Source organism: Macrotis lagotis, chromosome 7 (genome assembly GCF_037893015.1).
Source record: "Macrotis lagotis isolate mMagLag1 chromosome 7, bilby.v1.9.chrom.fasta, whole genome shotgun sequence".
Lineage (NCBI taxonomy): Eukaryota > Metazoa > Chordata > Mammalia > Peramelemorphia > Peramelidae > Macrotis > Macrotis lagotis.
The window spans coordinates 121,230,309-121,255,583 of NC_133664.1; the positions used below are offsets into that span (position 1 = coordinate 121,230,309).

The following is a 25,275-nucleotide window of genomic DNA, read 5'->3' on the forward strand; positions in this document are numbered from 1 at the left end:
AATATTAAGTAGTGGCGGCTAGGTGGTGCAATGGATAAAGCACCAGCCCTGGAGTCAGGAGTACCTGGGTTCAAATCCGGTCTTAGACTCTTATTAATTACCTAGCTGTGTGGCCTTGGGCAAGCCACTTTAACCCCATTTGCCTTGCAAAAAAACCTAAAAAAAAAAAGAATATTAAGCAGACAGGATATTTTGGAGGACAGAGACTGGAAGGAGAGAGGTGAATTAGGAAACAGGTGAAAATTCCAAGTGAGATATGAGAAAAATGAGTGAATCTGGGAGGCATCATTATGGAATAACATCATTAAGCAATAGGATTTAGTAGCCAAGTGGGTGTGAAAGGACCCAATGGTAATTTTGAAGTTTTGAGACTGAATAACTAGGAAAATTGGGGTATCGTTGAATGAACCAAACTGGAAAGGGGGAGGAGCAAACTGGTAAGGAAAGGGAGCAAGTTTGAGGTCCTGAAGGCAGGTGATTAGTTTGATTTTAAGGCATATTGAGTTTGAGATTATGACTAGACAATTAATGGAAATGTTCAATAAAAGTATCATAACCTGGGACTAGATATCTGAGACAGGTGTCCTAGGACATATCCTTGGCCTTAACCATGTAAAGGAAAAAAACAGTCACAAGGCAAGGAGTTTGTGGATGAGATGGTGTAGGATAGTTCATCACAGAATTCTAAATGGATGGAGTCAGTAAAACCTGGGTTTGGATCTGGCCCCAGGGCAAATCATATCACCTCTCTCAGCCTTAGTTTCCTCATCTAAAAATGAGGAAATGAGACCTGTTGACTTCTAATATCTTTTCAAGTTTTAAATCTAGAATCCTGAAAATTACTGAATTAACAAAACTCCCAACCCCCTTCCACAATGAAGATCCAACACTGGCTCTCAAGACAGGTTTGGAGAAATTCTGAGTTGAAACACATGAAGCTATTTTCCTAGTACTGTATTGGCACCTCCCTGGTTTACCCCATTTTTTTCACCTTTAAGACTAGGATGCACCTTGGCCCCCAGGGCAGGGCTGCTTGAAAACTTGTGGTACACCCTGCTAAAAGGCAGCGCCTGATAGCAAAGCTCTGTTGTTGTAACTTGCCCTTTTGGAATAAATCCTGACTATTGCTTCCTTTGCCTCGCCCCTGATTTAACGAACACCCTCCAGGTCTCTCCAACTCCAGCTCATCATACAGAAGATGTATTTATGGTATCTGTTCTACCATTAGCCTGTTGTTACTGCCATCTACAACCATCCTTTTCAGGATTGGGTTACTGAAGGTCTTGACCTGTTTTTGATCTGACCTCAGTTCGTTCAGATATCCTATACTTTGTTCACAGCTTACCTGACCAAGCATTGGTGCAAGCCTCCACATCTGCAGAGATTGGCTTCATGTGCTTTAAATGCAGCTGTGTTCAACCTTGATTCAAAATAATTTTTCAGGTTCTCAGAAGACTAAATTATTGCTTCTTTAATGCTCAACCCTAACTTCTAGATAATTATCTGTCATATCCAAGATGTTGCAGATCTAGTAGAAAAAGAATCTGTCCCATCTTTTCCCATCATTTCTATCTCCTAATATTAGCATCATGATGGGATCATTCTAACCAATCTATTTTGACTGTCCAGAAATTTCCATAAAAGTCCAGTTTATTCATCTACATTTTAGCTGATGCCAACATTCTCAAAGCAGAAAGTGGTCATCTTAGCACACCTCATTTGTTCTGATCAATTCTACCTTCATGGGGCAAGTGGGAATGAGTTAATGCTAAGCTGGACCAATAAGAGGAAGTTGTAAAGTTCAACTGTGATAAGACAACATTGGTATTTAAAATTCCTTGTGCCTGCAGAGGTTGGCTTCATGTGTCTTAAAAGCAGCTGCATCTTACTCTTGATTTTAAGTAATTTTTCAGTTTCCTAAAAGACTGAAAACAATATTCTGTAATTTGTGTCAGAGAGGAGATCCAAGACAGTCACAGACAGGACCCAGGATGGGCCTTCCACGATGCCTTCTGACGTTACCCCTTCTCTTCTTGCTCTACCAGGCAAGATGCATTTGCTACCTAGGTATGGAACATCTGTTGACTTTCAGAATCATTTTTGGAATGCAAAATGTCTCTCAGTTTATAGCTTTTCTGGAAAGAATAGACTTCTCATGGTAGTAGCTAAAGTAAGACATACTTTTCTGGTGTGTCAGGAAATCATGGGTTCCTTGTTTTGAAATTTCTCCCTGTCCCTGTTGACCTGGTTAGTCCCAAGGGTGGGGAGGAAATTAAGCAATGAATGCCCTTCAGTGTGCACAGGTTTTCCATCTTCAGCTAAGAGGACAGTGAAGGAGGTCCTTAAAACCCATACCCAATATTAACACATCCACACAGTGCATTATGTGGATCCAGGCAGAAGATCCAGGAGAGGGAGGGAGTGAGTCAGTCAGTATTTATTGAGCATCCCCTGGGTGTCCAGAACACCGGGGAGAATGGAAAAAAAATGTTCTTTCTAGCTTCAGACTTCGTGTGAGAGCCACTTAGTCTCTACAGTTTGTCCTTGGTTAAAGATAGCCTTAATTTCTCAAATTATTTCAATGAGATTCAAGGACCCCTTCTCCTTAAACCATACAGCATTCGGTCAGCCCCTACAAGTCCTCATTCATCTATCCAACAGAACCAGGGCTGGAGAACTTGCCTTAGATGGTCAGAAAGGCTCAGGAGTTTCATTGACCTTGCTGAGTAGATGAACTGGGAGAGGTCAGAATGTTCCACATTTTCAAACAGTAGGGACAGAGACAAATAGGAACAAATGGTCTCCAGATTAAAAACAAAAGCACACAAAACAAAGTCTATGTTACTGTTTAGATCATATCACAAGAGATTCTTTACGTCATCTCTCTTACCTAGCCTTAATCACTGGGCATTGCCTCAGACTGGTTAAAGATTTAGTTAACACAATCAAGGTCTCCCAGGGCCTTTTCCAATTGTCTTGATCCATATCTGGCTACTGATGGCTCCAGAAGAGAAAATGAGCCTGGTGAATTTGCCCAGCCTTTCCTCACTTAAATCCTATTCACTTGCATGTCATTGCATGACCTCCCTGATGTCATAGTCATCTTCTAGAACAAATGATAAATATTATAGCAACTAGAATCTTCTGGAAGTTGTGTTATAGCTTGCCTATTATCAAGTCATTTTCCCTTGAAGAGTGTCTGTTTCTAAACCAGAAAATGATTATGAATCTACTAAAAAGGTTAGAGTTCTCCCCTTGTTATCTTTTTTGTCTCATACAGGGGAGGCAACCTTTGCTTCTTGTGGATTACAATATCTATCAGATTTCTCTAAACTGCAAAGTCTTCCAAGTTCTGCTCTGTTGATGGATTGTGTATCTGATATGAGGATCAGTCTAGCTTAGTTTGGAGAGGCTCAGCACAATGTATTTTTCAGCCCCCCCACTCCCAACACTTACATAGTCACACAACTCAACAAGCAAGGGCAGCTAAGTAGTACAGTAAATCGTGTCAGGCCTAGAGACAGGAAGACTCACCTTCCTGGGTTCAAATCTGGTCCATGGAAACTCACTTAACCCTGTTTGTCTCAGTTCCTCATCTGTAAAATGAGCTAGAAAAGGAAATGGCAAACCACTCCAGTATCTTTGCCAAAACAATTCAAAATGAGAGTCACAAAGAACTGGACATGACTAAACAACATGATATATGGCTATTTGTGATTTTCCTGGGAGGAATCTCTACCACAAAAACTGAAGGACCTATTGCCAGTCAAATGGTGTTTCCGTCCTAATTTCAGAAAAAAAAGGATTTGGTGTGGCAGAACTGGGAGAAGTTGGTTTGCAGCCTATTACACTCCAAGCCCAGGATTGAAGTGGATGTTAATGTGGAACATAGAAGTTGGAAATAGGGCAAAAATAAGTGAATGGTGGAAGACTCTGTTGACATAAAATATTTCTATCACCCTGGGGTACTTTTATTTCCATTCCAAGATCCCCCTCTTTGAAGTTGGGATGAAGAGGCATTCCCCCCTAGATAAGGAAGGAGCAATGAAATGGCAAGGATCAGGACTGGAATTCAGGGCCAGAGAACTCTTTTCAGTTCCTTGATTAGGTTTGCTCTGGATTAGAAGGGCCAGTGAGTCCCCCCCCCAAGCCAACAGTAAGGTAGACATATGCTCTTATTCCCAAATGGCTCCAGCATGAGTTTGCTAATGTGGGAAGCAGCAAAAGCATAAAATTCATGCTCCAAAGAGCTTTACCCAGTGAAATATTTTTCCACTCCCACTTCCTAGAATGAAAGGCCCCTATTTACTGGTTTTTGTGTTTCTTTCTTCTTTCTCAGCAGAGACTAAACTATAGGCCAGGTTTCCCCAATGGGCCTAGGTAGGATATGATCCCCTTCCAGAATCAGAGGGGATTTGGGAAGTTAGGGAGAGTAGGTATAGGAGGAAAGGATTCAAAAAGAATTATCTTCAGTCCCATTGGATGTTTATTGTATGAGCTCCCTTCTCAGCCTGGTGTTACACAAGGAAAAAAAACCCTTCCCTAGTCCTCACCATGCTTATTTTTGCCTCAGAGATACAGTTAAAGTGATTGAATCATCCTGTACAAGGTCTGAAGAGGCCTAAAACCATGGAGGGTTTGAGCACCAGAACTTTTGGGGGGTGGGGGCTGTGGCTGAATCTTATAGGTGGGGGACAGGGACAGCATGCCTCCCCTCTACTTTCTACACCCCACTTTCCCCCAGATTGGAGGCCGGGTCAGAACACCCTACTCAGAGCCTGGGGGAGGGGCGAGAAGATGGGCCGGGTGGGACCACCCACTAAGCCCCAGCTGCGCTTTGCCCAGCTCAGTATCTGCCAGCAGAGGCCCCGCCCCTGCAGGCTCCCCGCCCACGCAGAGCCAGAGGCCCTAGGACCTGGGAGCAGTCTGCATTCAGTCGGAGGCCATGGCAACCCCCCCCCCCCCAAGGCCCGCAGAGGCGGCTGCCCTCTCTCCATCTTGGGCCTGAGCCAGGTGGGCTGCGGGCCTGCGAGAGTCCCGGCTCGCAATGCTTTCCGAGAAAGGTAGGGCGGAGAGCGCCCTGGCCCGCCGGCCGGGAGCCCGGGCTGCAAGCACAGGCGCTGGACCCAGGAGCCCGGTGGCCGGACTTCCCCACACCTGCCCCGCCCGCCCCGCCCCACCCAACTATGGAGTGACATGTTTTCCCAATTAAAGTGATTTGAAATTAGTTTTTGTTTGGAAACATTTATGACACCCTTTGAGAAAATTGGAAACCCCAGGGCATCTCAATCACTGAATTGGGAATCACAGAATTGGGGTACCATTGGAGAGGTGGGGGATGGGAAATGGGGAGTACTGGGGCCAATAGAGAGTTTGTTTGCTCCTTGCCCTTCCTCAAAACAGAGCACAAGAGAAGGGTTGCCTCCCCGCAGGCTGGTAGCCATCTCCAGGCTCCTCTAGCTTCCAGGATTGCATGGACATGGAGCCCATCTCAGATGAATACTTTTACTGCATCTCCTTTTCTAGTGCTGCAAGATTCCTGTTTCTTGCGGACAGAATTCTGGGAGACACACAGAGCCAGGCTTAGGGCTGGGAGATGGGGAAGGCTACCAGATTACCATTTTTAATATCCCCTTGTCTCTCTGTTCATGGGGAAAAGTACCAGGTGAGAGGAGGAGGGTTAAAAGGGTATGTTTGGCTCTGTCACCTCCTCCTTGGCTGCAGCTGGGAAGGTCCCCAAGCATAGCCAAAGAAGATATCATAATTCCAAGTCTTTTTTTTTTTAAGATGAATTTGGCTGTGACAGCTTTCCCTGCCCCCTTGTTACCATATTTCCATGGAAATGAAGGAGGGGTCAGGATGAAGTTGGCTTTGATTTTCTAAGGGGGAACACAAAATAAGAAGTTGGCAGATGTATCCCTTTCCACAGTCCTACCCAACATATACATAACTGTCCCCATTTGACTCCTGTGATCACTACCCTCCCCCTACCTTGGAGTCAAGCTTCAGGAGCTGGTACTATGCCATCTGGACCCAGAGCAGGGGCTACTGGTTTCCCTCCAGTACCCAAATCTGGTTGGCACTAATTTGTGACCAGGGACAGAAAAGGCTGAGCTGGTTACTGTGATGCCTGCAATGAGGAAGAAGCTGGTCCCGTTGCAACATGGTACAACTGGCATTCTCCTAAAATGTTTTTGCTTAAATGCAACTTAAAAAAATCCCAGACAGACCCAACAAATAAAAACAAAACTAAACCAAAAAACTTCTCTCAATTAGAAAATTGGCACAGCCCAGGGGGAGGGAGAACCATCGTTCTATGATGAAGGCCATCTGCATGTCTTGCCTTTGCTGCCTGTTTGGAGCTTGCTGCTCTTTGTCACTGGGTGAGGGCAATCCAAATCTTTGTTCATTGCCCAGGGTGGTGCCCAGTGCTGTCAGGAGATGATGCCCACCTTTCTTCCTGGTGGGGGAATGGATGGGTGTTCAGTACCATGGATCAGCCCGGTGCTGCCGATTGTAGAGTTGTAATTTGACCTGATCTTTGATTTGATTGATAAGGATCTGAGACAGCAGGATTCCCACAAGCTGAGAGAGGCAAAGGAACTTGGTCTTTAATAATACTCCTTGCCTGTCCCTTGCTCCCCATTTCTACCACTGAGTTTCAGGCTACCTGTCCGGCCAGGCACAGCTGGCAACTGGGATAGTGGACTTGGAATCAGGACAACCTGAGCTCAAACGTGCCCTCAGAAACTTACTAGGTGTGTGACCCTGGGTAAGTAATTTAATTTCAGTTTCCTCAAAAGTAAAATGGCAACAATAATAGCATCTACCTGCCAGGATAAGGATCAAGTGAGATAAAATTTGCAAAAAGAGCATAAAACTTGCCTGGCACATAGGCACTAAATAAATGCTTAATCCCTTTGTGCCACCACCATTCCTTCACTTAATGTTACCCCCCACCCCAGTCGCTTATAAAGTTTACCTAGTTCCTTAATACCCAGGCTCTAGTGCTGGTTCCCTGTGGTACACTAACCCTGATATAACCTTCCAGCCTCTGTGGTCAAGAAATTGGGGCTTCTTTTATCTTAATCCAATCCATAAACTCTACTGGATGGGTTACCTGAGGAATGGCAAGACCCAGCGCCACACCTCCAATGAGGAAGAGGTTGCTATGGATCCAGTTGACTAACTTGTCAATGCAGCCATTAGTGTAGATGACTTTACCAGCCTTCAGATAGTCAAGAGCTTGCATACCTCGGCCACACATGGTGTTGATCACTGTCTGGAGGTACAAGGAGATAAAGAAGAGAAGAGAAGAAGGGGCCGGAAAGAGAAAGGAGGAAGAAAAAAAGGAAGAAAGGAGAAATGAGAGGAAGGGAAAAGGGAAGAAAGGAGGAGAGTTGGAAGGTGAGGAAAGAATGGGAGGGAGTTGAAAAACCAAATGGAATTTCCATTAATTTCCCAATTCAGATTCTAGTCAATTAACTACTCATTTCTTATATACCCCACAATGGTTTGGGAATACATTTGGAAAGTGCTCGATAGGAAGTCTCAATCTAAATCTAACTCCTTTTGTTCTGTGCTCTAGGTCCTTTCTCTCTTGGGCTCTTCCTCATTCTCTCCCTTCTCCTCCCCCTCCCTATACTTCAGATGAGATTCATAGCCTACAGAAAAGAATGGGTCAAGAGAAATCATACTTGATAGCTTCACTTAGGGACTGTCCAGGGTGGGGAGGGGTGGGGATCTGACCACCCTTAAACCACTTCCCATGGATCCTCTAGGATTTCCAACTAACAGTGGCTAAGAGAAGACAGTAGAGAACGCAGGTCACCTGTTTGGATTTGTGCAAGCAGCAGGAGAAAGGTACAGAACATCGTTCCCAGCTGGGATTGTCTTCTGTGCAGTTGAAGTACATGTTCTGGGACCAGTCCTTGTAAGAGATACCACCACAGCAGTGGAACTGCAAAGAAGCCCATCTTATTCAGGTTAAGAATTACACACTTTGAACACAGAGGAGAGCCATGGTAAGAACTCACAACCCTTAGGTCCATATTATATTTTTACTAATTTCAAGAAATCTTTCTGATTCCTGTGAATTAAAGCATTTTCTGGTCAATCCAACTGAAAATGATCTCTCTAATTCCTTAATTCCTATGATACTTTATGCTTCACCTATAGTATTATTCACATTCTATCTTGCATGAGTTATTTGCACACCTTCCTCTATTCAATTCTAGGCTCTTTGAGGGTAGAAGCTACAGTAATTAGCATAGCTTTGTATATAGTAGGCATTCAAAAAAGTGTTATTTCTTATTTCTTTTTGGCGAGGTAATGGGGTTAAGTGGCTTGCCCAAGGCCACACAGCCAGGTAATTATTAAGTGTCTGAGGCCGGATTTGAACCCAGGTACTCCTGACTCCAGGGCTGGTACTCTATCCACTGTGCCACCTAGCCAACCCCCAAAAGTGCTATTTCTAAAGAAATAAAATCTGGGGGTAGCTAAGTGTCTTAGTGGATAAAGCCCTAGCCCTGGAGTCAGGAGTACCTGGGTTAAAATCTGGCCTCAGACACTTAATAATTACCTGGCTGCGTGGCCTTGGGCAAGCCACTTTAACCCCATTGCCTTGAAAAACATTAAAAAAAAGAATTAAAATCTGATGCTGCAAAGTCTTCCTTGGGATCTAAAAAATGAGAGAGGGGACAGCTCTATCAATATGGGAAAAGAAAGAGAAGATTCATTCAAGAAAACCTCATATATTAGATTACTCTTTATCTAGGAGAAGGGTAAGGGAAGGGAAAATGGAAGAAAAATGTGGAACTCAAAACCCTAAAAGAAATGATTGTTGAAAACTATCTTGGGGCGGCTAGGTGGTGTAGTGGATAAAAAAGCACCGGCTTTGGAGTCAGGAGTACCTGGGTTCAAATCCGTTCTCAGACACTTAATAATTACCTAGCTGTGTGGACTTGGGCAAGCCACTTAACCCCATTTGCCTTGCAAAAAAAAAAAAAGAAAGAAAAAGAAAACTATCTTTACATGTAGTTGGAGAAAAGAATTTAAACTTCAGAAAATTGTTTGTGGAAGCCAAGAATAAGGAACAGAAGCAAATAAAATCCCCTAATGTCAAATGTTAGGTTTGGGGTAGGATTTAGCATCACTCTTTCACCCAAGAGCACCTATGCTTGCATGGCACTCGATTGATACTGTGCAGAGAAAGTGAGGAGCAAAAAGAATTGATGGGACCAGAAAACTGAGTCTTTCTTGGAATCAACTGACCTGAAGCCATGGACCCATGGCTTCCCAGATGACTAAACCCACCATCTAGTCCATACCTCCTCCTGGCCAAAATCAATGAGGTTCTGTAGGTCCAGGTCATCTCGGTAGTGTACAATGGCATTGTTGATGATTTCACTCACTTTTCCACGTGTCTGCAAGATACATGGGGAAAGAGTAGTATAGTAGGACACACCCCTCTTACTTTTGCCATTCCAGAGGGGAAGGTATACTCAGAAATCTCAGAGTTGTTTTGTTTTTTAACTTTTGTCCTGGACTTTTTGTATTTCTATATTAATACAAGAAGTGGTAAAGTGTAGCAACCAGAACGCTGAACTTAAAAGCAGTAAGACCTGGGTTCACATTTCACTGATATTAGCTGTGTGATTGTAAGTCACAAATTTTCTGAGTTTGGTTTCTTACCAGTATAATGGAGTTAATACCATTTGTAGTAGTACCTGTCTATTACAGTGCTTATTAGCACCTGGTACACTATAGGTGCTGAATAAACACATGTAATATGCTTTGTAAAACTTAAAATGCTATGTGAATATTTATTATTATATCTCAAAGAAATGTGAGTCCACCTATGCAGATCATAGATTCTCTATGGTCTTTTAGTCTAGTTGTGGCTGAAAAATTCATTATCCTACAACCAAGTTGGTAATAACTAACCAAATTTAAATAGGCTGGATCTCAGATGTCAGACATATAGTCCATCCCTGGGCAAGCACTTGGGACTTCCCCTCTTTCCTCCACTAGTATTGTATTATCTCCTTTAGTACCAAGTAGATTGGTAGATTCATAGATTTTAGAGCAGTAATTGAATTGACTCTGAGCACCTTATTTAAGAGAGCATCAAAAATAGATACCAGTTCGAACATCAAGAGCCAATTTCCAACTCCTACCCTAGAGCTCTCCAGATTCCACAAATAGAGGAAGATGTTAGGACTGGCTTTAGGCAGCTCCTTTTTGAAATGACAAGGAAAGAATGGCATTTGAAACTGTAAGGAGAATAATGCTGATTGTTTCTACAGTAAGCTGAGTCCACCTTTAAGATGCTCTTGTATGTAGACACAAAAAAATTCTCGTTGACTCTCACAGTCAAGCTAAGTAACAAGATTTTTCAGGAGACCTTGAACAGAAACACTGACCTCTGAAGGGAATAAAGGAAATGGCAGCTCTTCCAGTCACAGTGTAGGCTGATCTGCTGTTTCATTTTTTCCCATTTTTATGAACAAAGATGTAGAAAATTATGAATAATTCAATTGCTAACAACTTAATGTCTGCATTGTGTTCTGCTACTGGCATGAAAATTTGCTGACTAGTTTTATTCTGGATGCATTCCCTTAAATTCTGGGATCACAATACTAGAATCTAGATTCCCAAATTGGGAAATTAAAGGAAATTAAACTTATTCCAAGAAGAAGCAATCTTCTTCCAACCATTTTTAAATATGGTACTTCTGGTGATTGATCACTTGGCCTAAATTAGAATTTCTAAAAGCTAATTTTTCTTAGGCAATGGAGTACTGAGGCTAAGAAAGCTTAAACCGGGAAGGATCACTGTCTTCTTGTCTCTTTTTCTCTAATAAAACCTTGCCTGAAAAAACACCACATTACCTTGTCAGAAAAAACAAAGCCCAGGACTCCGGCAACCAGCTGGAACAGGAACACGATGATGAGGCAGAGAGAGAACTGTAGGAAAACAGGGATGGGAGAAAGGAGCTTGTCACTGAGTTTGGGTGCCACTCTCTTGTAGACTGCTGTTATTGTTCAAGCTCTCTTCTTGAAGGGGATGAATGTCATCACAAGGGTGTTATCTTGACTTTTGAGGAGTGATGGGACCACAATGCATCATTTTTCTAAAATCATTATGTCTACCACTGAGTCATCCCTTTCTAAATGTGGATATAATAATGTCTACTGCACTTAAAATTAATGGGGGGGGGCAGCTAGGTGGAGCAGTGTACAGAGCACCAGCCCTGGAGTCAGGAGGACCTGAGTTCAAATCCAGCCTCAGACACTTAATAATTGCCTAGCTGTGTGACCTTGGGCAAGACACTTAAACCCCATTGCCTTAAATAAATAAAATTTTAAAAAAATTAAATTAATGGGACATATATATGATTACTGTAAGCTCTGGGGAAGGGGGGGGGGGTCTCCATCTATGTTTAAAACTGGACCCAAGAAGAGATCACAGGATGGAATCTAGAAGTCCTAGTCCTTAATAGTAGGTGGGAGGAGAACCATAAGAGAAGAGAGATGTGCTCTTCCTAAGGGGTACTTACTGTTTGCAGGAGGCAGATGTTTTCACGAAGAGAACCAGTGCAACCACAGAAGGTGAGTAGAAACATGAGGATGCCCACTACAATTAACAGGATGGCTGGGTCCACTGCCAGGATGGCTATCGCTGCCTCTAAGGGACACATAGTATAACCTACCTCACATTTCCTGTTTGCTCAGATTTACCACCCTTTTGGTACTTGCTTATCACAGTCAAGTGCCAATTTTGCCACAAGAGGGTGGCAGAGAGCCACTTTCTGAGCCCTGATCTGGAAGTAGAGGTTGGTAAATTAATAGGGAATGGTTTCTCAGCTGAAAAGTAGAATGACAGCTGAAGATGAGCTCTCCATTTCATTTCTCTCTCAGGATGAGGAAGTCTTGTTACCTCATCATGAGGGTGGTAGAATTACTTTGCTCCCTAACCCCTGACCACCTTAGTCCTCCTATACCTATACTTTGGAGTTGGGAGCATCTTGAAAGATTCCAGGAGAGTGGGCAAGCCAAGATGAAACTTTACCCAGAGCAGCCCCTTTTAACTCTTGGCCAGACAGATGACTCCTATAAGTCCTTTTCCTGCTGATGGAAAAGGTAAAGAATTAAGAGTAGGAAATGAGATAAGGGGACCAACTGGAGACAAGGTCAGACTCCTGCCTAGGAAGGGAACAGTCTTTGAACTCACCTGCATGCTTTATTAGCCATGCATAGACTCCTACAGCAACCAGGACCATGGAGATAACCTAGAGAGAGAAAAAAGGGGCAGCTGACCTTTAGATTGGGTGTACTGGGAACAGAACAATGAGATCCTTGAGACTAAAAGCCTCAGTATGATATACTGGAATTAGTGACAGTCGAGACCTGAATTCAAATGCTATTCTAAATATTACCTCTTTGGGCAAAGTCACTTAACTGCTCTGACTTTAGTTTCATCTTTTTTTTTTTTTTTTTTTTGGTTTTTGCAAGGCAAATGGAGTTAAGTGGCTTGCCCAAGGCCACAAAGCTAGGTAATTATTAAGTGTCTGAGATAGGATTTGAACTCAGGTACTCCTGACTCCAGGGCCGATGCTTTATCCACTGCGCCACCTAGCCACCCCATAGTTTCTCTTCAAAACAGGGCTAATATCCTCTCCTAATACCTATTTCACAGAGTTGCCATGAGAATCAGAATGAGATAACATGCAAAATGCTTTATAAAGCTGAACTCAATGCTGTGTTTGAAAGGAGAGGTAGAGAGTTTGGGGTAAGGGTATCCCTTAGCTTTGAATCAGTTCTGTGGTCTCAGAAGGTCAGGGGGACTGGAGATCCCCCAGGGCGGGGGAGTGGAAGGTTGGTTAGTTGAACTAGAGAATGTGTTTATATGTAAAATCTTGGGTTGCAGACTTTGCCCAATTTCAATTCCTGCCTGCCCCCAGTGGGAATTAGCTCAGAGGAGCTCTAGTAAGAGCCTTTCCTATCCTCTCCTAATTAAAGTGAGAAGGAGGGCCCTATTGAACACCTCCCTTCTGTTACCCCCACCCCCACCCCTTCCAGTCTCCCCGGTCCCTAGGCTGGTACTAAGCAGTAACATGCTGTCGCCATGGTGATGGCTGGGGCACCAGGCTGGCTGAAGGGATTCTCAGCAGCAGGGACTCGGACAGCTCAATGGGGAAGGGGTCAAGGAGCCCTGGGGTGGCTGCTGCTGGTAGAGCTCCGCCTTCTACTGTGGCTGGAGGAAGACAACCTGGGGCGGGGGTAGCCTGGGCCCAAAGAAAGAGGTGGGGGATGTGGAAGGTGGCCTCCAGAGCTAGGAGCAGACTGGATCACGAGGGGCAGTCATTTTTCTAAGGGGGCCTCTATATAGCCACCTTGAAGCAGGAAAACAATGGTGACATCAAAGGTCATAACATTTTTTATGGACCCAGTCCTACTCCTCTCTATTCTCATTTTTACCTCTTCTAGAGATCCTTTCTTGCCCCCTCCTTCCCTGTTATCTCTTTTGAGGACTCTGACATTCCCTGCACTGTTACCTTTTTCAGGGACCCTTCTCTGCCTCCCTGATCTCTTTCAGGAACTCTTTCCCAACTCTCTTCCCTTCTCTGCCTTCAGACAATGGTTTTCTTTTTTCTTGACAAATGATCTCTTTATTTCCGTTGAGTCTATGTTCTATTCTCCTTGGATTTTTTTTTAAACATGTTTAATTCTAATGGAGATCCATAACTTTTTTGCTAAGTAGTCCCGACACAGCAAAACTAAAAATAGCAAGTACCAAATTAGAGATGTCTATTATCCCAATGTAATTCACTGTGATTCCATTTATAAGTCTATAATTATTTGGAGGAAGAGAGAGACCCAGGGGAGTGATGGGAAAGTGTCTTCTTCTTATTCAGAAATACATTCAGGGTCTGCAGCCTCAAAAGCAAGCAAATACTAACTTTTTCTTTTATATCAGGTCCCTAATGTCACCTCTGAGCTGTCTTCCCTGAACCATTTATGCCTCTCTGAACCAATCTTTTCAGTACACTTGTCCCACCAGAACATTCTAGACAGTTCCCTTCCTTTCAAGTCAAAGACAGAAAACATCAACAGCATCTGCTGATAATTCGACCTCATGCATCTGACTATCAGGAAATCTTCCTGGGAATCCACCCTTAGGAGGCATTGTGGGAGAGTGAAAATTACAATGATTTAAGAGTTAGATGACCTGAGTTTTTTAGTTTAAGCTTTGCCATTTACTAACTATGTAACTTAGGCAAGTAATTTATCTTTGCCAAATTTCCTCAACTATAAAATGGGGAAATACTTGAACTACCTACCTCACAGGCTTCTTGAGAGAATTAAAATGTATTTTTTTTAAATTAACAAAAATCTGTTTTCTCTCATTTATTTCTCACCTCCCATCAAGGAAAAATAAAAGAAAAACAGAATCCTTGTAAACATTAAATTGCAAATTTCTATACTGGTCACATTCCAAAATATAGGTTTTATTCTGTATCCTATGTCTATTCTACCCATTTGGAGATAGGTAAGTATACTTTTGTTATTAATTGTCTAGAATCAAGGTTGGTCATTGTGTTGAACACTGTTCTTTAGTCTTTCATAGCATGACAACTGCTTTTTAACTATAAAAAGTACAAACTATTATTATTTTACAGACTAAAAAACTAAAAAAAGACATGCTTGTGAAAAATTTCATGCAAATCAAAATTGTTATAACTCAGATCATTTCAAAGGTATATTAGAATGAGTTCTCTAGCTAAGAACTATGAAGTAAGTTGGAATTTGAAAGTTTATAAAGGCTCATGGAATGATTTTTACCTAGATTTAGAATTGGAAAGAACCATGAAGTCCACATAGTCCAACTTCCTCATTTTAGAGGAAACTGTGGTCTAGGGAGTATTAAATGACTTGCCATTTTTTGGGGGGGAGGTCTTTTTGGAGATAGGGTTAAATGACTGGCCCAGGTTCATACAGCTAGTAAGTGTCTGAGGCCACATTTGAACTCAGGTCCTTCTTGATTCCAGGGCTAGGACTCTATTCACTGTATCTCATAGCTCCTCCAAAGGAATTTACTTACAGTAATACAGAGCCAGCAACTGAACCAGATCTGTTGACTCCAAACTCAGCATTTTTTTCCATGTGACATCCTATTCTATGCATCTCCCACTTCTCCATGTCTCCCAAGAGAAGTTCTTACCATATCTTCCCAAAACTTTCAACAACAGTCTCTAGTGACATTAAAAAAAAAACCCTACAACATTGCTTTATGTAATACAAGATAAGGAGGAAATTTGTAGGGCTCTATCTGGAGTCTACTTGGAAAATACACTGAAGATTCTGGCTCTGGGGAAGACTCATCCTAGGGAATGTAAGCATTTACACCTTGGCAATCAGCTAAACTATCAATCAGGACTTTTTTATTATATTGTGCAGTATAAACATCAAAGTGTGTCCTGAGTCTATCTCCCCCCAACCCTAAAGATCCAGTTGTTAAACATTTGCTAGCACACCCATATGCTCATCCATTCCCCCAGAGAGGGAAGTAAAGCAAAACTAAGAGCTGGCTTGGTGCCTATGGCTTTCCAAGGCAAGATGGCAAAGAGCCAGCATGTCTGGAGCCTGGGGCAACCCCTTGGCAACAAACTGATTGGGGAAGAAGATCCCACACTGTGTGAAGTCTTCCTGAAAGAAGCTTAGGTGCCTGCCTCTTCCCCCTGCCCTCTCCACAAGTAGTTTTAAGCAGGAGGCATGAGAAGACAGATAAGGAGTCCAAAGCCTTTTCTGAAATTCCTACCCATACACTTTTTCCCCAAAGCCCAAACTAAAGTAACAGGATCAGGGAACCTTATCCTGTGATGGGGGAAGATCATTATAGAGAAAGACTTGATAGGTATCCATTGCATAAAAATCCTTTAGGAAAAGGTCTTTAGGGGCAGAAATGGCACCTTTTCTAAACTTTGTACCTTTCCCACTGCCCATTATACTGTTTCATACACAATAGGTGCTGACTCATGGAAGAATTGCTTACTCAAAAGAGATCCCAACCCCAGGTTAGTATGTTTAATATTCAGCCAACATTATTAAGTACTTACTAGACGAGGTGAAAAGTTTGGATAAAATGTGATCCTCCCTGGATATCTCAGACTTCTGGGAATAACTCAGATTCCTGGCTCTGTGACCAATTCATTGTCTTCATGACATTTACATCTAAGCATGAAATATTCTTTGTGCATTCATGGTTTTTTCTATTTGTTTTTGTTTTTTAGGTTTTTGCAAGGCAAATGGGGTTAAGTGGCTTGCCCAAAGCCACACAGCTAGGTAATTATTAAGTGTCTGAGACTGGATTTGAACCCAGGTATTCCTGACTCCAGGGCTGGTGCTTTTTCTACTGCAACATCTAGCTGTCCCGTGCATTAATGTTTTGAGGTTAATTCCTCTTCCTTATCTCCTTCTATTTTGACTTGTCTGTTTTGGGATTTTGTTTTCTTCAGTGACTCTTTGAATGATACCTCCTTAATAGAACCAATAGAACTTAATAGAACCACCTTAATGGACCAGTCTATAGGTATTATTCATGACCCAATATCAGTCATCTGGGGAAGTGGACTAGTTGACTTAATTTGTGCTTGGGACCCAAGTCTAGCATCCTGATGAAGTGTTGTTAAGAACATTGAATTTGGGGTCTGAGATCCTGGGTGTTAACCCCTGTTCATTTATTTCATCACCTTTTAAACATATCCAATAACTGCTCTGGACTTCAATTTCACCTAAAATGAAGGGCTAAGACTAAATGATTTCTAATCCTGTGACTGTTTATGTTTCGGGATTGTTTAACTTTGTTCTTCACAATTTGGCTGGTAGTTATAAAAGGAAGGAGGTATTTAGTGTCACAAAGTAAATCTAAAATTTGAGTTCATAGCTGAAGTTGCTGGAGGTATTCTCTATCTTGAACCATGCCTATTGTTAGTGAGCAAGAAGATGGACCCTACAACAGGAATGGTAGGATTCAGTAAAAGCATTGGATTTTGAGTCAGAGGACCTAGTTTAGAATCTTCTTAACTCTGCTTCTTGTTTCCTGGTTTCCTTATCTATAAAATGATGTAGGATTGGATGAGAACAAGGGTTCTTAATTTGGGTCTGTGAACTTTTTTTAACATCTGAGGTCTGTATTCTATTATAATTAGTTCCCTTTGTAATGTTTTGTATTTAATTCATTTAAAAACATTATACTGAGAAGAGATCCACAGATTTCATCAAAGGGGAAAAAACAACTAAGAATCCCTGGATTGGATAGTGCAAAGTTCTGGCAACTCCAAATCCAATGTCTTGTCTTTTTTTTGTTTGTTTTTTCTTTTTTTTTCAATATCTTTAAATGATTTTTCTTATCCTATGGCAATTAGGGCTGAAAGTATGAACTTCTATGACTCTTCCTAGATTTGGAACCTATCCCAGGTGGTATCTATGAGTGGCAGATGGAACCAATGGGTAGCAGGGCAGGGTCAAGCTCTTCAATTAATACTAAATAGGCTGTTTCAACCCTTCGACTCTGCATCTGACTGATAAATACATATCATTCCTCTCCCTGCCCCACTTCTAACTTTTGCATTTCACCCAGATGAGAAGAACTTCTGAAGCAGGAACCTGGGAAGGGTAATTTAGGGTCAAGGTATCCTGAGAAGATATGACCTCTAAACAATGAACAACCTGGCCATAAATAAATAGGAAGGTAGTTTCAATCAATCAACAAGCATATACAAAACATCCATTGTGTGACTAACTTCCTAATATCTTTAGCCTTAAGGAGTTTACCAAGGAAAATAACAAAACATATGTAGCTATCTACAGAGTAAAAGATCATATTTTTTTAGGGGAAAAGACACTAAGCATCTGTGAGGATTAGGAAAAACTTCATGCAGAAGGAGGCTCTTGAGATGATTCTTGAAAGAAATTAGGGATTCTAAGAGGCAGAGATGAGGAACACGCACATGCCCTTAGGGACCAGGCAGCAAAGGCATGGAGACAGAAAATTATGAGGTATTCTTGGTCCAGGCTCTACTTACTGAGAGTCAAGGTCATACTCTGGGTAACTCCTAGGGATGGAGCTTGTTCAGAAGCAGAAGCTCTCTTCCCAAAATGTTTCAGAAATAGACACAAACAGCACCCAACTAACTATTCTTCCCACTCCCTTAACAGATCACAGCATACTCTGCTTGTGAAAGAAGTTGGCTAGCATTACTAGTTTTTGGATCCTACAGAGGGGTCTGTATTGAACATGGTTAGAGTTGGAAGGGGTCACCTTGGAAGAGGTCCAAAGAGGTTAAATGATTTGCCTAAGATCACATAGCTAATAAGTGACAGAAATGAGATTTGAATCTAGGTTGTTTGGTGCCTAGTCCAGAAGTGCTTCTGGTGAACTATGCTGGTAGAATGACTGAACACTGTGTAGGAAAATAGCCACAACTACTTCAAGATGGATGAATGGGAAGATCACCATTCTTTTGCTATATCTCTTTCTAGAGCCCTAGCTGAATGAGATAGAGTCAAGATTATGGCCCCAAACTGGGCGATAGGAATCATTTACTACATATTTTTTTTAATATACCTTTCAGAAAGGTCATCACTTTACAGAAGGAGATCACAGAGAGATTCATTTTTAAGAACTGAGACTGAGATCTAGTGCTAGAGTTGAATCATTGCTAAATAGCTGTTAGCCCCTCAAATGGCAAAAAAAATAAAATTGCAGTACAGAGATGGAGATATTTTTACTCAGGGTAACATTGAAAGTTAATTAGAGAACCAAAGACCTTATGAGGATGTTGAAATTTTTAGCTTTTCTGGGCTGAATACAGAATTCAATACTCATTTGTAGATACAGTACAACCCACAGGCAAAACAACAACTATAATGTGGTCTGCAGTTCAGACATACCTGTCTTAGAACATGTGATTTCTCCTTAGGCTAAGGTAGATTTGAACAAGAGCATTCATTCTGACTTAAATTTGTAAAATTTGCCACTGAAGATTATTTCCTTACTAGGATGAATGGTTCTGAGGAGTCAAGCTCTCCCTAGTTATGAGCCTCTCAAATCCAGTTGAGAGGGTGAAGGGGGAAAGTACAGAGACAAATATTTTTTGTTTGTTTGTTTGTTTGTTTAGGTTTTTGCAAGGCAATGGGTAAGGCCACACAGCTAGGTAATTATTAAGTGTCTGAGGTCGGATTTGAACCCAGGTGCTCTTGACTCCAAGGCCAGTGCTTTATCCACTGCGCCACTTAGCTGCCCCAGAGACAAGTTTTATGAACTAAAAGTGAAAAAGAATAGACTCACTGAGCTATGTCCACTGGAAGAGAACAGCTGTGGCCAAAAAGCTGCTGAGGAGTCCATGTGGAACACAGGGCAAAGAAGAGGCGGTTGAGATAGAATGTGAGCCCGGGGTTCATTGTGGTGACAGCCCTGGACCCACTGCTCCCAGTTCAATAGCCATCTGAAGTGGGCACTGTGTGGGCACCAGGGAGAGAGGGTTCAGTAATATTTGTTATCTCCTTGGAAAGACTTTGGTAAAGAATTCTTAGCCCCAAACTATGTGTTGAAAAGGATTTCCTTCTGCTCTTTAATACCCCTCCTCTTCCCCTGCTCAAAACCAGAGGTTCATAAGTGATCATTTAATGAGCTTTATTTACCTAGAGGCTACAAGATAGAACAGAAAAGGCACTGAAGAAGGGGAAACCAGTCTTGGCAACTAGTGCCCTTATTGCGACACTAGAAAAAGACCTCTGGTGGACCTCGATATTCTTATCTGTGAAATGAGCTGGGGTGGTTCACTAGCTTATCATGAAGGTTCCTTAACCTTAATACCATTATGAATTTCTTCCTGAGAATTAGCTGAATTTCATTCCTTTGAACCATTGGAATTTTTTTCTGGTGCCAAAGTCCCAACACTTAACATTTATTTTCCCTGTCTGTATTACAGGCTTAAACCTTTTGAAGCCTTTATAGGATTCATTTAGAACTCTGCTCTGTATTTTTTTTTCCTGGAAACAATTTGGGCTCACTCATCCTCTGCACCCCAAGTCTGAACTCTGGGATGGGCAGAGCTTGGCTTAGAGAAAGGTAAAAGCACCTGGAGAGGTAGTAGTCTTGGGGACCTGGGAGACTCGCGGGCCAAAGCCGGGAAGGATGCCTCCGGAGAGTCTCTGTGGGGCACCTGGGGGCTGAGATCCTGGATCTTTCCTGCAGATGGTGAGTGGCAGGCGGGGACCGGGCATCTCTGCCTCCCCACCTCGCCCCGCTCCCCTGGATTCCGGACTCTTCCTAACTCCAGCTGGCCACTTGGGTCTGGACCCCCCCGGACCCCAAGGGCACAGGCCCCGCTAAACACGCCTGAAGTCGCAGAGACCGAGGTCTCACCTGGTTCTGGGAAGAGGTGGCAACAGGTGAGGCCCGCGGCGGCCCCTCACTTCTCTTCCTCCCCTTCCCGGGCCGTGCCCCGGCCCAGAGGAGCCCCCGGGGCTGTTCCCGCGCCAGCCCCGCGCCTCCCCGGCCGCGGATCCCACCCAACTCCGTCCTCCGTCTTCATCCCAGCCGGGCGCAGCCCTCGGGCCCCGACTCACCCAGAAGAGCATGTTGAAGAAGAAGAGCAGGTACTTGACCACGGGGCTGACGAAGGAGAACTCCTCCCAGGGCTCGGCCGGCGCCCGCCCCGACCTGCGGGCCATGGCCTCGCTCCCCGGGGGCGGCTCCGGCCACCGGCTCCCGCGGCGCCCCGGGGGCCGGGCAGCGCGCGGCCCGGGAGGCAGCCGCACGGCGCGGGCGCGGCCCCGGCGCGGGGAGCCGGGCTGCCTGGGGGAGCGCGCGGGGCCGGGCTGCGCGGGGCCGGACTGCACGGAGCCGGACTGCGCGGGGCCGGGCTGCGCGGGGCCGGACTGCACGGAGCCGGACTGCGCGGGGCCGGGCTGCGCGGGGCCGGACTGCACGGAGCCGGACTGCGCGGGGCCGGGCTGCCTGGGGGAGCGCGCGGGGCCGGACTGCACGGGGCCGGGCTGCGCGGGGCCGGACTGCGCGGGGCCGGACTGCGCGGGGCCGGACTGCACGGAGCCGGGCTGCGCGGGGCCGGGCTGCCTGGGGGAGCGCGCGGGGCCGGACTGCGCGGGGGCCGGGCTCCGGTCGCCTTCCGCCGCAGCCGAGCCAGCCCGATACTCCGCGGCCCGACGACCCCCTCCCCGCAGCCAGGCGACCGGGCCCGCCCCCGCCCCCGCCCATTGGCTCAGCCGGCCGCCGCCTGGCTCCTCATTGGGCCGCGGCTGATGTCACTGACCGCCCAGCCCTTCCCTGATCTCGGAGAGGAGAGGGGAACACCTGTTCTGTGAGGAGCAACTTAAAGGGTCGGTGGCTTTCCCCCGCGTCCCCCGCCCGGAAGCACCGGAGCTGCGGCTGCTCAAGTGCAGAGGGGAGGGGGAGGGGAGAAAGGGACACACACGGACACGCAGACACACGGACGCTGGCTCCGACACGTGCACACGCAGCACGGGCAAGTCTGGAGTTGCTTTTTGAGGAGGACAGCTGGGGGGGGCGGTGGGCTGATGAAGGAGTCAGGAAGACCTACGTTCAAAACCGACCTCAGACTCTTCCTGCTACTGCGTGACCTTGGACTAGTCACTTAACTCTGACTGCCCCGCACCCAAGACCACAGCCTTGATCCGTATCTGGTCACTGGACCCAGATGGCTCTGGAGGAGAAAGTGAGGCTGGTGACTTAGCACAGCATCCCCCTCACTCAAATCCAATTCACATACTTGTCATGGCTTCACCTCCCTGATGTCATGGATTTCTTCAAGAATGAAGATCATGGGGGCGGCTAGGTGGCACACTGGCCCTGGAGTCAGGAGTACGTGAGTTCAAATCCAGCCTCAGATACTTAATAATTACCTAGCTGTGTGGCCTTGGGCAAGTCACTTAACCCCGTTGCCCTGCAAAAACCTAAAAAAAAAGAAATAGCGTTAATATGCATGACAAAAAATTAGAGCAAATTTAAGAAAAAGTAACTTGGGAATGACTAAAAAATTCAATTAGAGTTCGAGAAGAAAAATCATAGTAATCTTGGAGAAAGATTCATTGAAAAAGTATATAAAGCAGTTTAGAGGGGAAGATGTCAAATGGCAGAGCTAAGGGGCCTGGAGTCAAATCTGGTCTCAATCATTTACTAGCTATATGACCCTAGGCAAGTCACTTAACCCTATTGGCCTCAGCTTTTCATCTATAAAATGAACTGGGGAAGGAAATGGTGAACCAACTCCAGTGACTTTGCCAAGAAAACCCTACAAGGACTCAAGAATAATCAGATATAACTGAAACAATTGAACAACATATGTCAATCCTGTTATTTCATTTGATCCTTACAACATTTCTGGAATGCAAATGCTATTATGATTTTCCACCTGGGGGAAACTAACTTAGAGAGGTTCAGTGATTTGTCAAAGGTCCAAGGTTCAAGGACAGACCCAAGTAAGGTCTGAAGTGGAATTTGAACTCAGGTCTTCCTGAGTTTACCCACACTGTCACTTACTGACTTTAAGTCAAGAGATCTTCTTTCTAGTCTTGGCTCTGCCTAGAAAGAGATAGATATGTGACCCTAGGAAAGTCATTTCCCCAGTCTGGTCCTAAGTTTTCTCTAAAAAGGAGTGGTTCTTTAAAACTTAGGACCTAATAATAGAAAAGGAACAACAATGACGTGAAGAGCTAAAAAGTAAAAGATGTGACTGCTTCAAGTGTACTGTTGAGGTAAAAATAAGTTTCTTCAGTCAATCAGAAAGGCAATAAGTATAGGAAGAATGATGACCCATTCCTCAGGGTGACCAATTTTAAAAGTTGGCATAGAGTTCTTTCTAAAAACATAAAAGACTAGCTAAATGGAAGCAGTACAGAACTGGAGAAAGGGAAGCTGCAAAAAGTCTCAGCGGTTGGGACAGTGGCAACTGCCACATCCCAAAGATCTGGTCTGGTCTCTGGGGTCAAGCTGCTTCGATCATTCACTCACTAGGTATCTCAGTACATAACTATCAAAATATTACCAATCTCAACCATCAAAAGATCTCAAGATGGTAATCTTGTATCTTCTTTCTCCCCTTCAGTTCCTTGGAATCTTGAATTCTTTTCCTCTGAGTATAGGGGAGGGAGAGGTTTTATTCACATGCATATTTAAAATATGGTAACCACACCGTCTACTAAATTCTTCCCATTGTAATGGGTGGATGAGAATAATTTGTTCCTTCATCTGTGAAGCAGGAGCTTAGAACTTGGTCAGATAGTAAAGAAGCCAAGGTCATCCATGGCATGCCTGGTGATTGCCAAAAATTGACATTTTTTCTTCTGCCAGTGGACTTTGGATGACTCTGGAAGACAGAGTGAGGCTAACAACTTGGTGCCACTTTGCCTCACTTAAATCCAACTAATATGCAAATCAAGACATCATTGCATGATGTCCTTGGTCTCCTTTCAGAATGAAGGACAAGAAAAATATTAACTGGTAACCTTGTGGGAGAAAGTTGTTGAGGGGGAAACTATCCTCAGAGAAGTGATAGAGCTAAATTTAAGGTTGAGGTGTTTGGTCAGAAGTGACCGAGTTCTCCAACTAATGAAAAAGGTAAAGAATATGACAGATAGTTTGGTACTACTTTCCAGAATTAGAGGAAATCAAATTGATTCAGTAGAAGGATGAAGAGGGCAAATAGGAGTGATTGAACCTCCCTAATGACCACACATTCTGTTAAAACTGAGATATGTAAAATTTGTAGTTTGGATTAAGGTGATTTTATCTCAACATTCTATGATTTTAGGTGATTTGAGATTTAATAGATAGGTGAGAAGAAGAAGAAAAGCTAAAGCATATGAGCTAAATGTATAAAGATAGGATCAAGAGAACTGGGATAAGTACAGGAAAGAGTGAAGTCTAAGCTTCAAAGAAGCAGAGAGAATAATTAGAGAATAAAGCTTTGGGACAGCTTATGGATAACAAAAAAACAGAATGAAGAAAAATATTGAACTGTGTAAAACTTTTGACCCAGGGATATCACTACTAGACTTATACCTCTCAAAAAGCTAAAAGAAGAAAAAGATCCATCTGTACAAAAATATTTATAGAAGTTCTTTTTCTGATGGCAAAGAATTGAAAACTTAAGGGGTATCCAATAATTTGGGAATAACTAAACAAGTTATGGCCTATGTATGTATATGATGTAATGCTATCATGCTGTAAGAAATGAAGGGGATGGTTTTGGAAAACTCTAGGAAGACTTACATGAACTGATGCACAATGAAGTTAGCAGAATCAGGAGAACAATTAGTGAAATAGTAACAGTATTGTAAAGACAAAGAAAGACTTAGGAGCTCTGTTCAACACAAAAGAACTAAACAGAGTTTCAGAGGCCTCCAGATAAGAGAGAGGTGATAGACTCAGAGTACAGATTGTTTTCTTGGAGGAATGGGGGGGGGGGGGGGAAGAGGGAATATGACTAATGAAGGAATTTGCTTTGCTTGACTATATATGTTGGGGATTTTTTTTGCAAGGCAATGGGATTAAATGACTTGCCTAAGGACACACACACACACACACACACACACACACACACACACACATATATATATATAAAATTTGTAATGAGTTTTATTTTCTTGTTTTCTAAGAGTTTGGATAAATGAAAGAGAGAGAGAGAGAATTTGGAACTGAAAATTGAATTAAAAAAAGAAATAGAATAGGGACAGATTATCGATGACATGAGAAGCAAAAAAGAAGAGTTTGACCTAATATGGTATTTAGAGAATCATTGTAGTTGGTTAGGGGAGAAATATGATGATGTGAAAACATGGAAGGACAAATTTGGCAACTTGGCAACTCTACATAAAGAATTGGAAGATAGGAAAGCCTGAAGGCAAAAATCAACTGTGAGATTTTTTAAATCTTTATTTATTTATTTTAGGTTTTTGCAAGGCAAATGGGGTTAAGTGGCTTGCCCAAGGCCACACAGCTAGGTAATTATTAAGTTTCTGAGACCGGATTTGAACCCAGGTACTCCTGATTCCAGGGCTGGTGCTTTATCCACTGTGCCACCTAGCCACCCCAGCTGTGAGATTATTAAGATGGAATGACTGTTAGAGTAAATTGGATATGGGTTGACAAACACCTGATTTAGGAATATGGATCTAGAAATGGAAAACCAAGGGTAGATCTGAAAAACAGAAAAAACAATAATACCAC

At 43.5% G+C, this 25,275-nt stretch overlaps 1 protein-coding gene across 4 annotated transcripts; it reads right to left on the reverse strand.

Moving 5' to 3' along the window:
• Positions 1-6,250: 6,250 nt before the first annotated feature.
• On the reverse strand, positions 6,251-20,765 carry TSPAN33 (tetraspanin 33). Of its 4 annotated transcripts, XM_074193730.1 has the most exons (9): positions 20,147-20,385; positions 19,354-19,522; positions 12,235-12,292; positions 11,561-11,688; positions 10,893-10,967; positions 9,330-9,425; positions 7,832-7,960; positions 7,121-7,282; positions 6,251-6,585 (listed from the first exon to the last, which is right to left on the reverse strand). In XM_074193730.1, exons 2-9 carry the CDS (start codon positions 19,408-19,410, stop codon positions 6,484-6,486), a joined length of 807 nt encoding a protein of 268 aa, XP_074049831.1. In that variant the 5' UTR covers positions 19,411-19,522; positions 20,147-20,385; the 3' UTR covers positions 6,251-6,483. The 4 variants fall into 4 exon arrangements, with proteins under 4 accessions (XP_074049831.1, XP_074049830.1, XP_074049833.1 ...); XM_074193729.1 differs by lacking the exons at positions 19,354-19,522; positions 20,147-20,385 and adding an exon at positions 20,637-20,765; XM_074193732.1 differs by lacking the exons at positions 19,354-19,522; positions 20,147-20,385 and having other exon boundaries at positions 11,561-12,128; positions 12,235-12,294.
• Between the last annotated feature and the right edge of the window lie 4,510 nt (positions 20,766-25,275).

Coding starts and splice junctions, on each gene's coding strand:
- TSPAN33 (XM_074193729.1), bottom strand. CDS start 20,741: ATGGCCCGCAGGTCGGGGCGGGCGCCGGCCGAGCCCTGGGAGGAGTTC. Junction 11,689..12,234: donor ATGGCTAATAAAGCATGCAG/GTGAGTTCAAAG, acceptor TGTGTCCCTTAG/AGGCAGCGATAGCCATCCTG. Junction 7,961..9,329: donor TTGATTTTGGCCAGGAGGAG/GTATGGACTAGA, acceptor GCTTCTTTGCAG/TTCCACTGCTGTGGTGGTAT.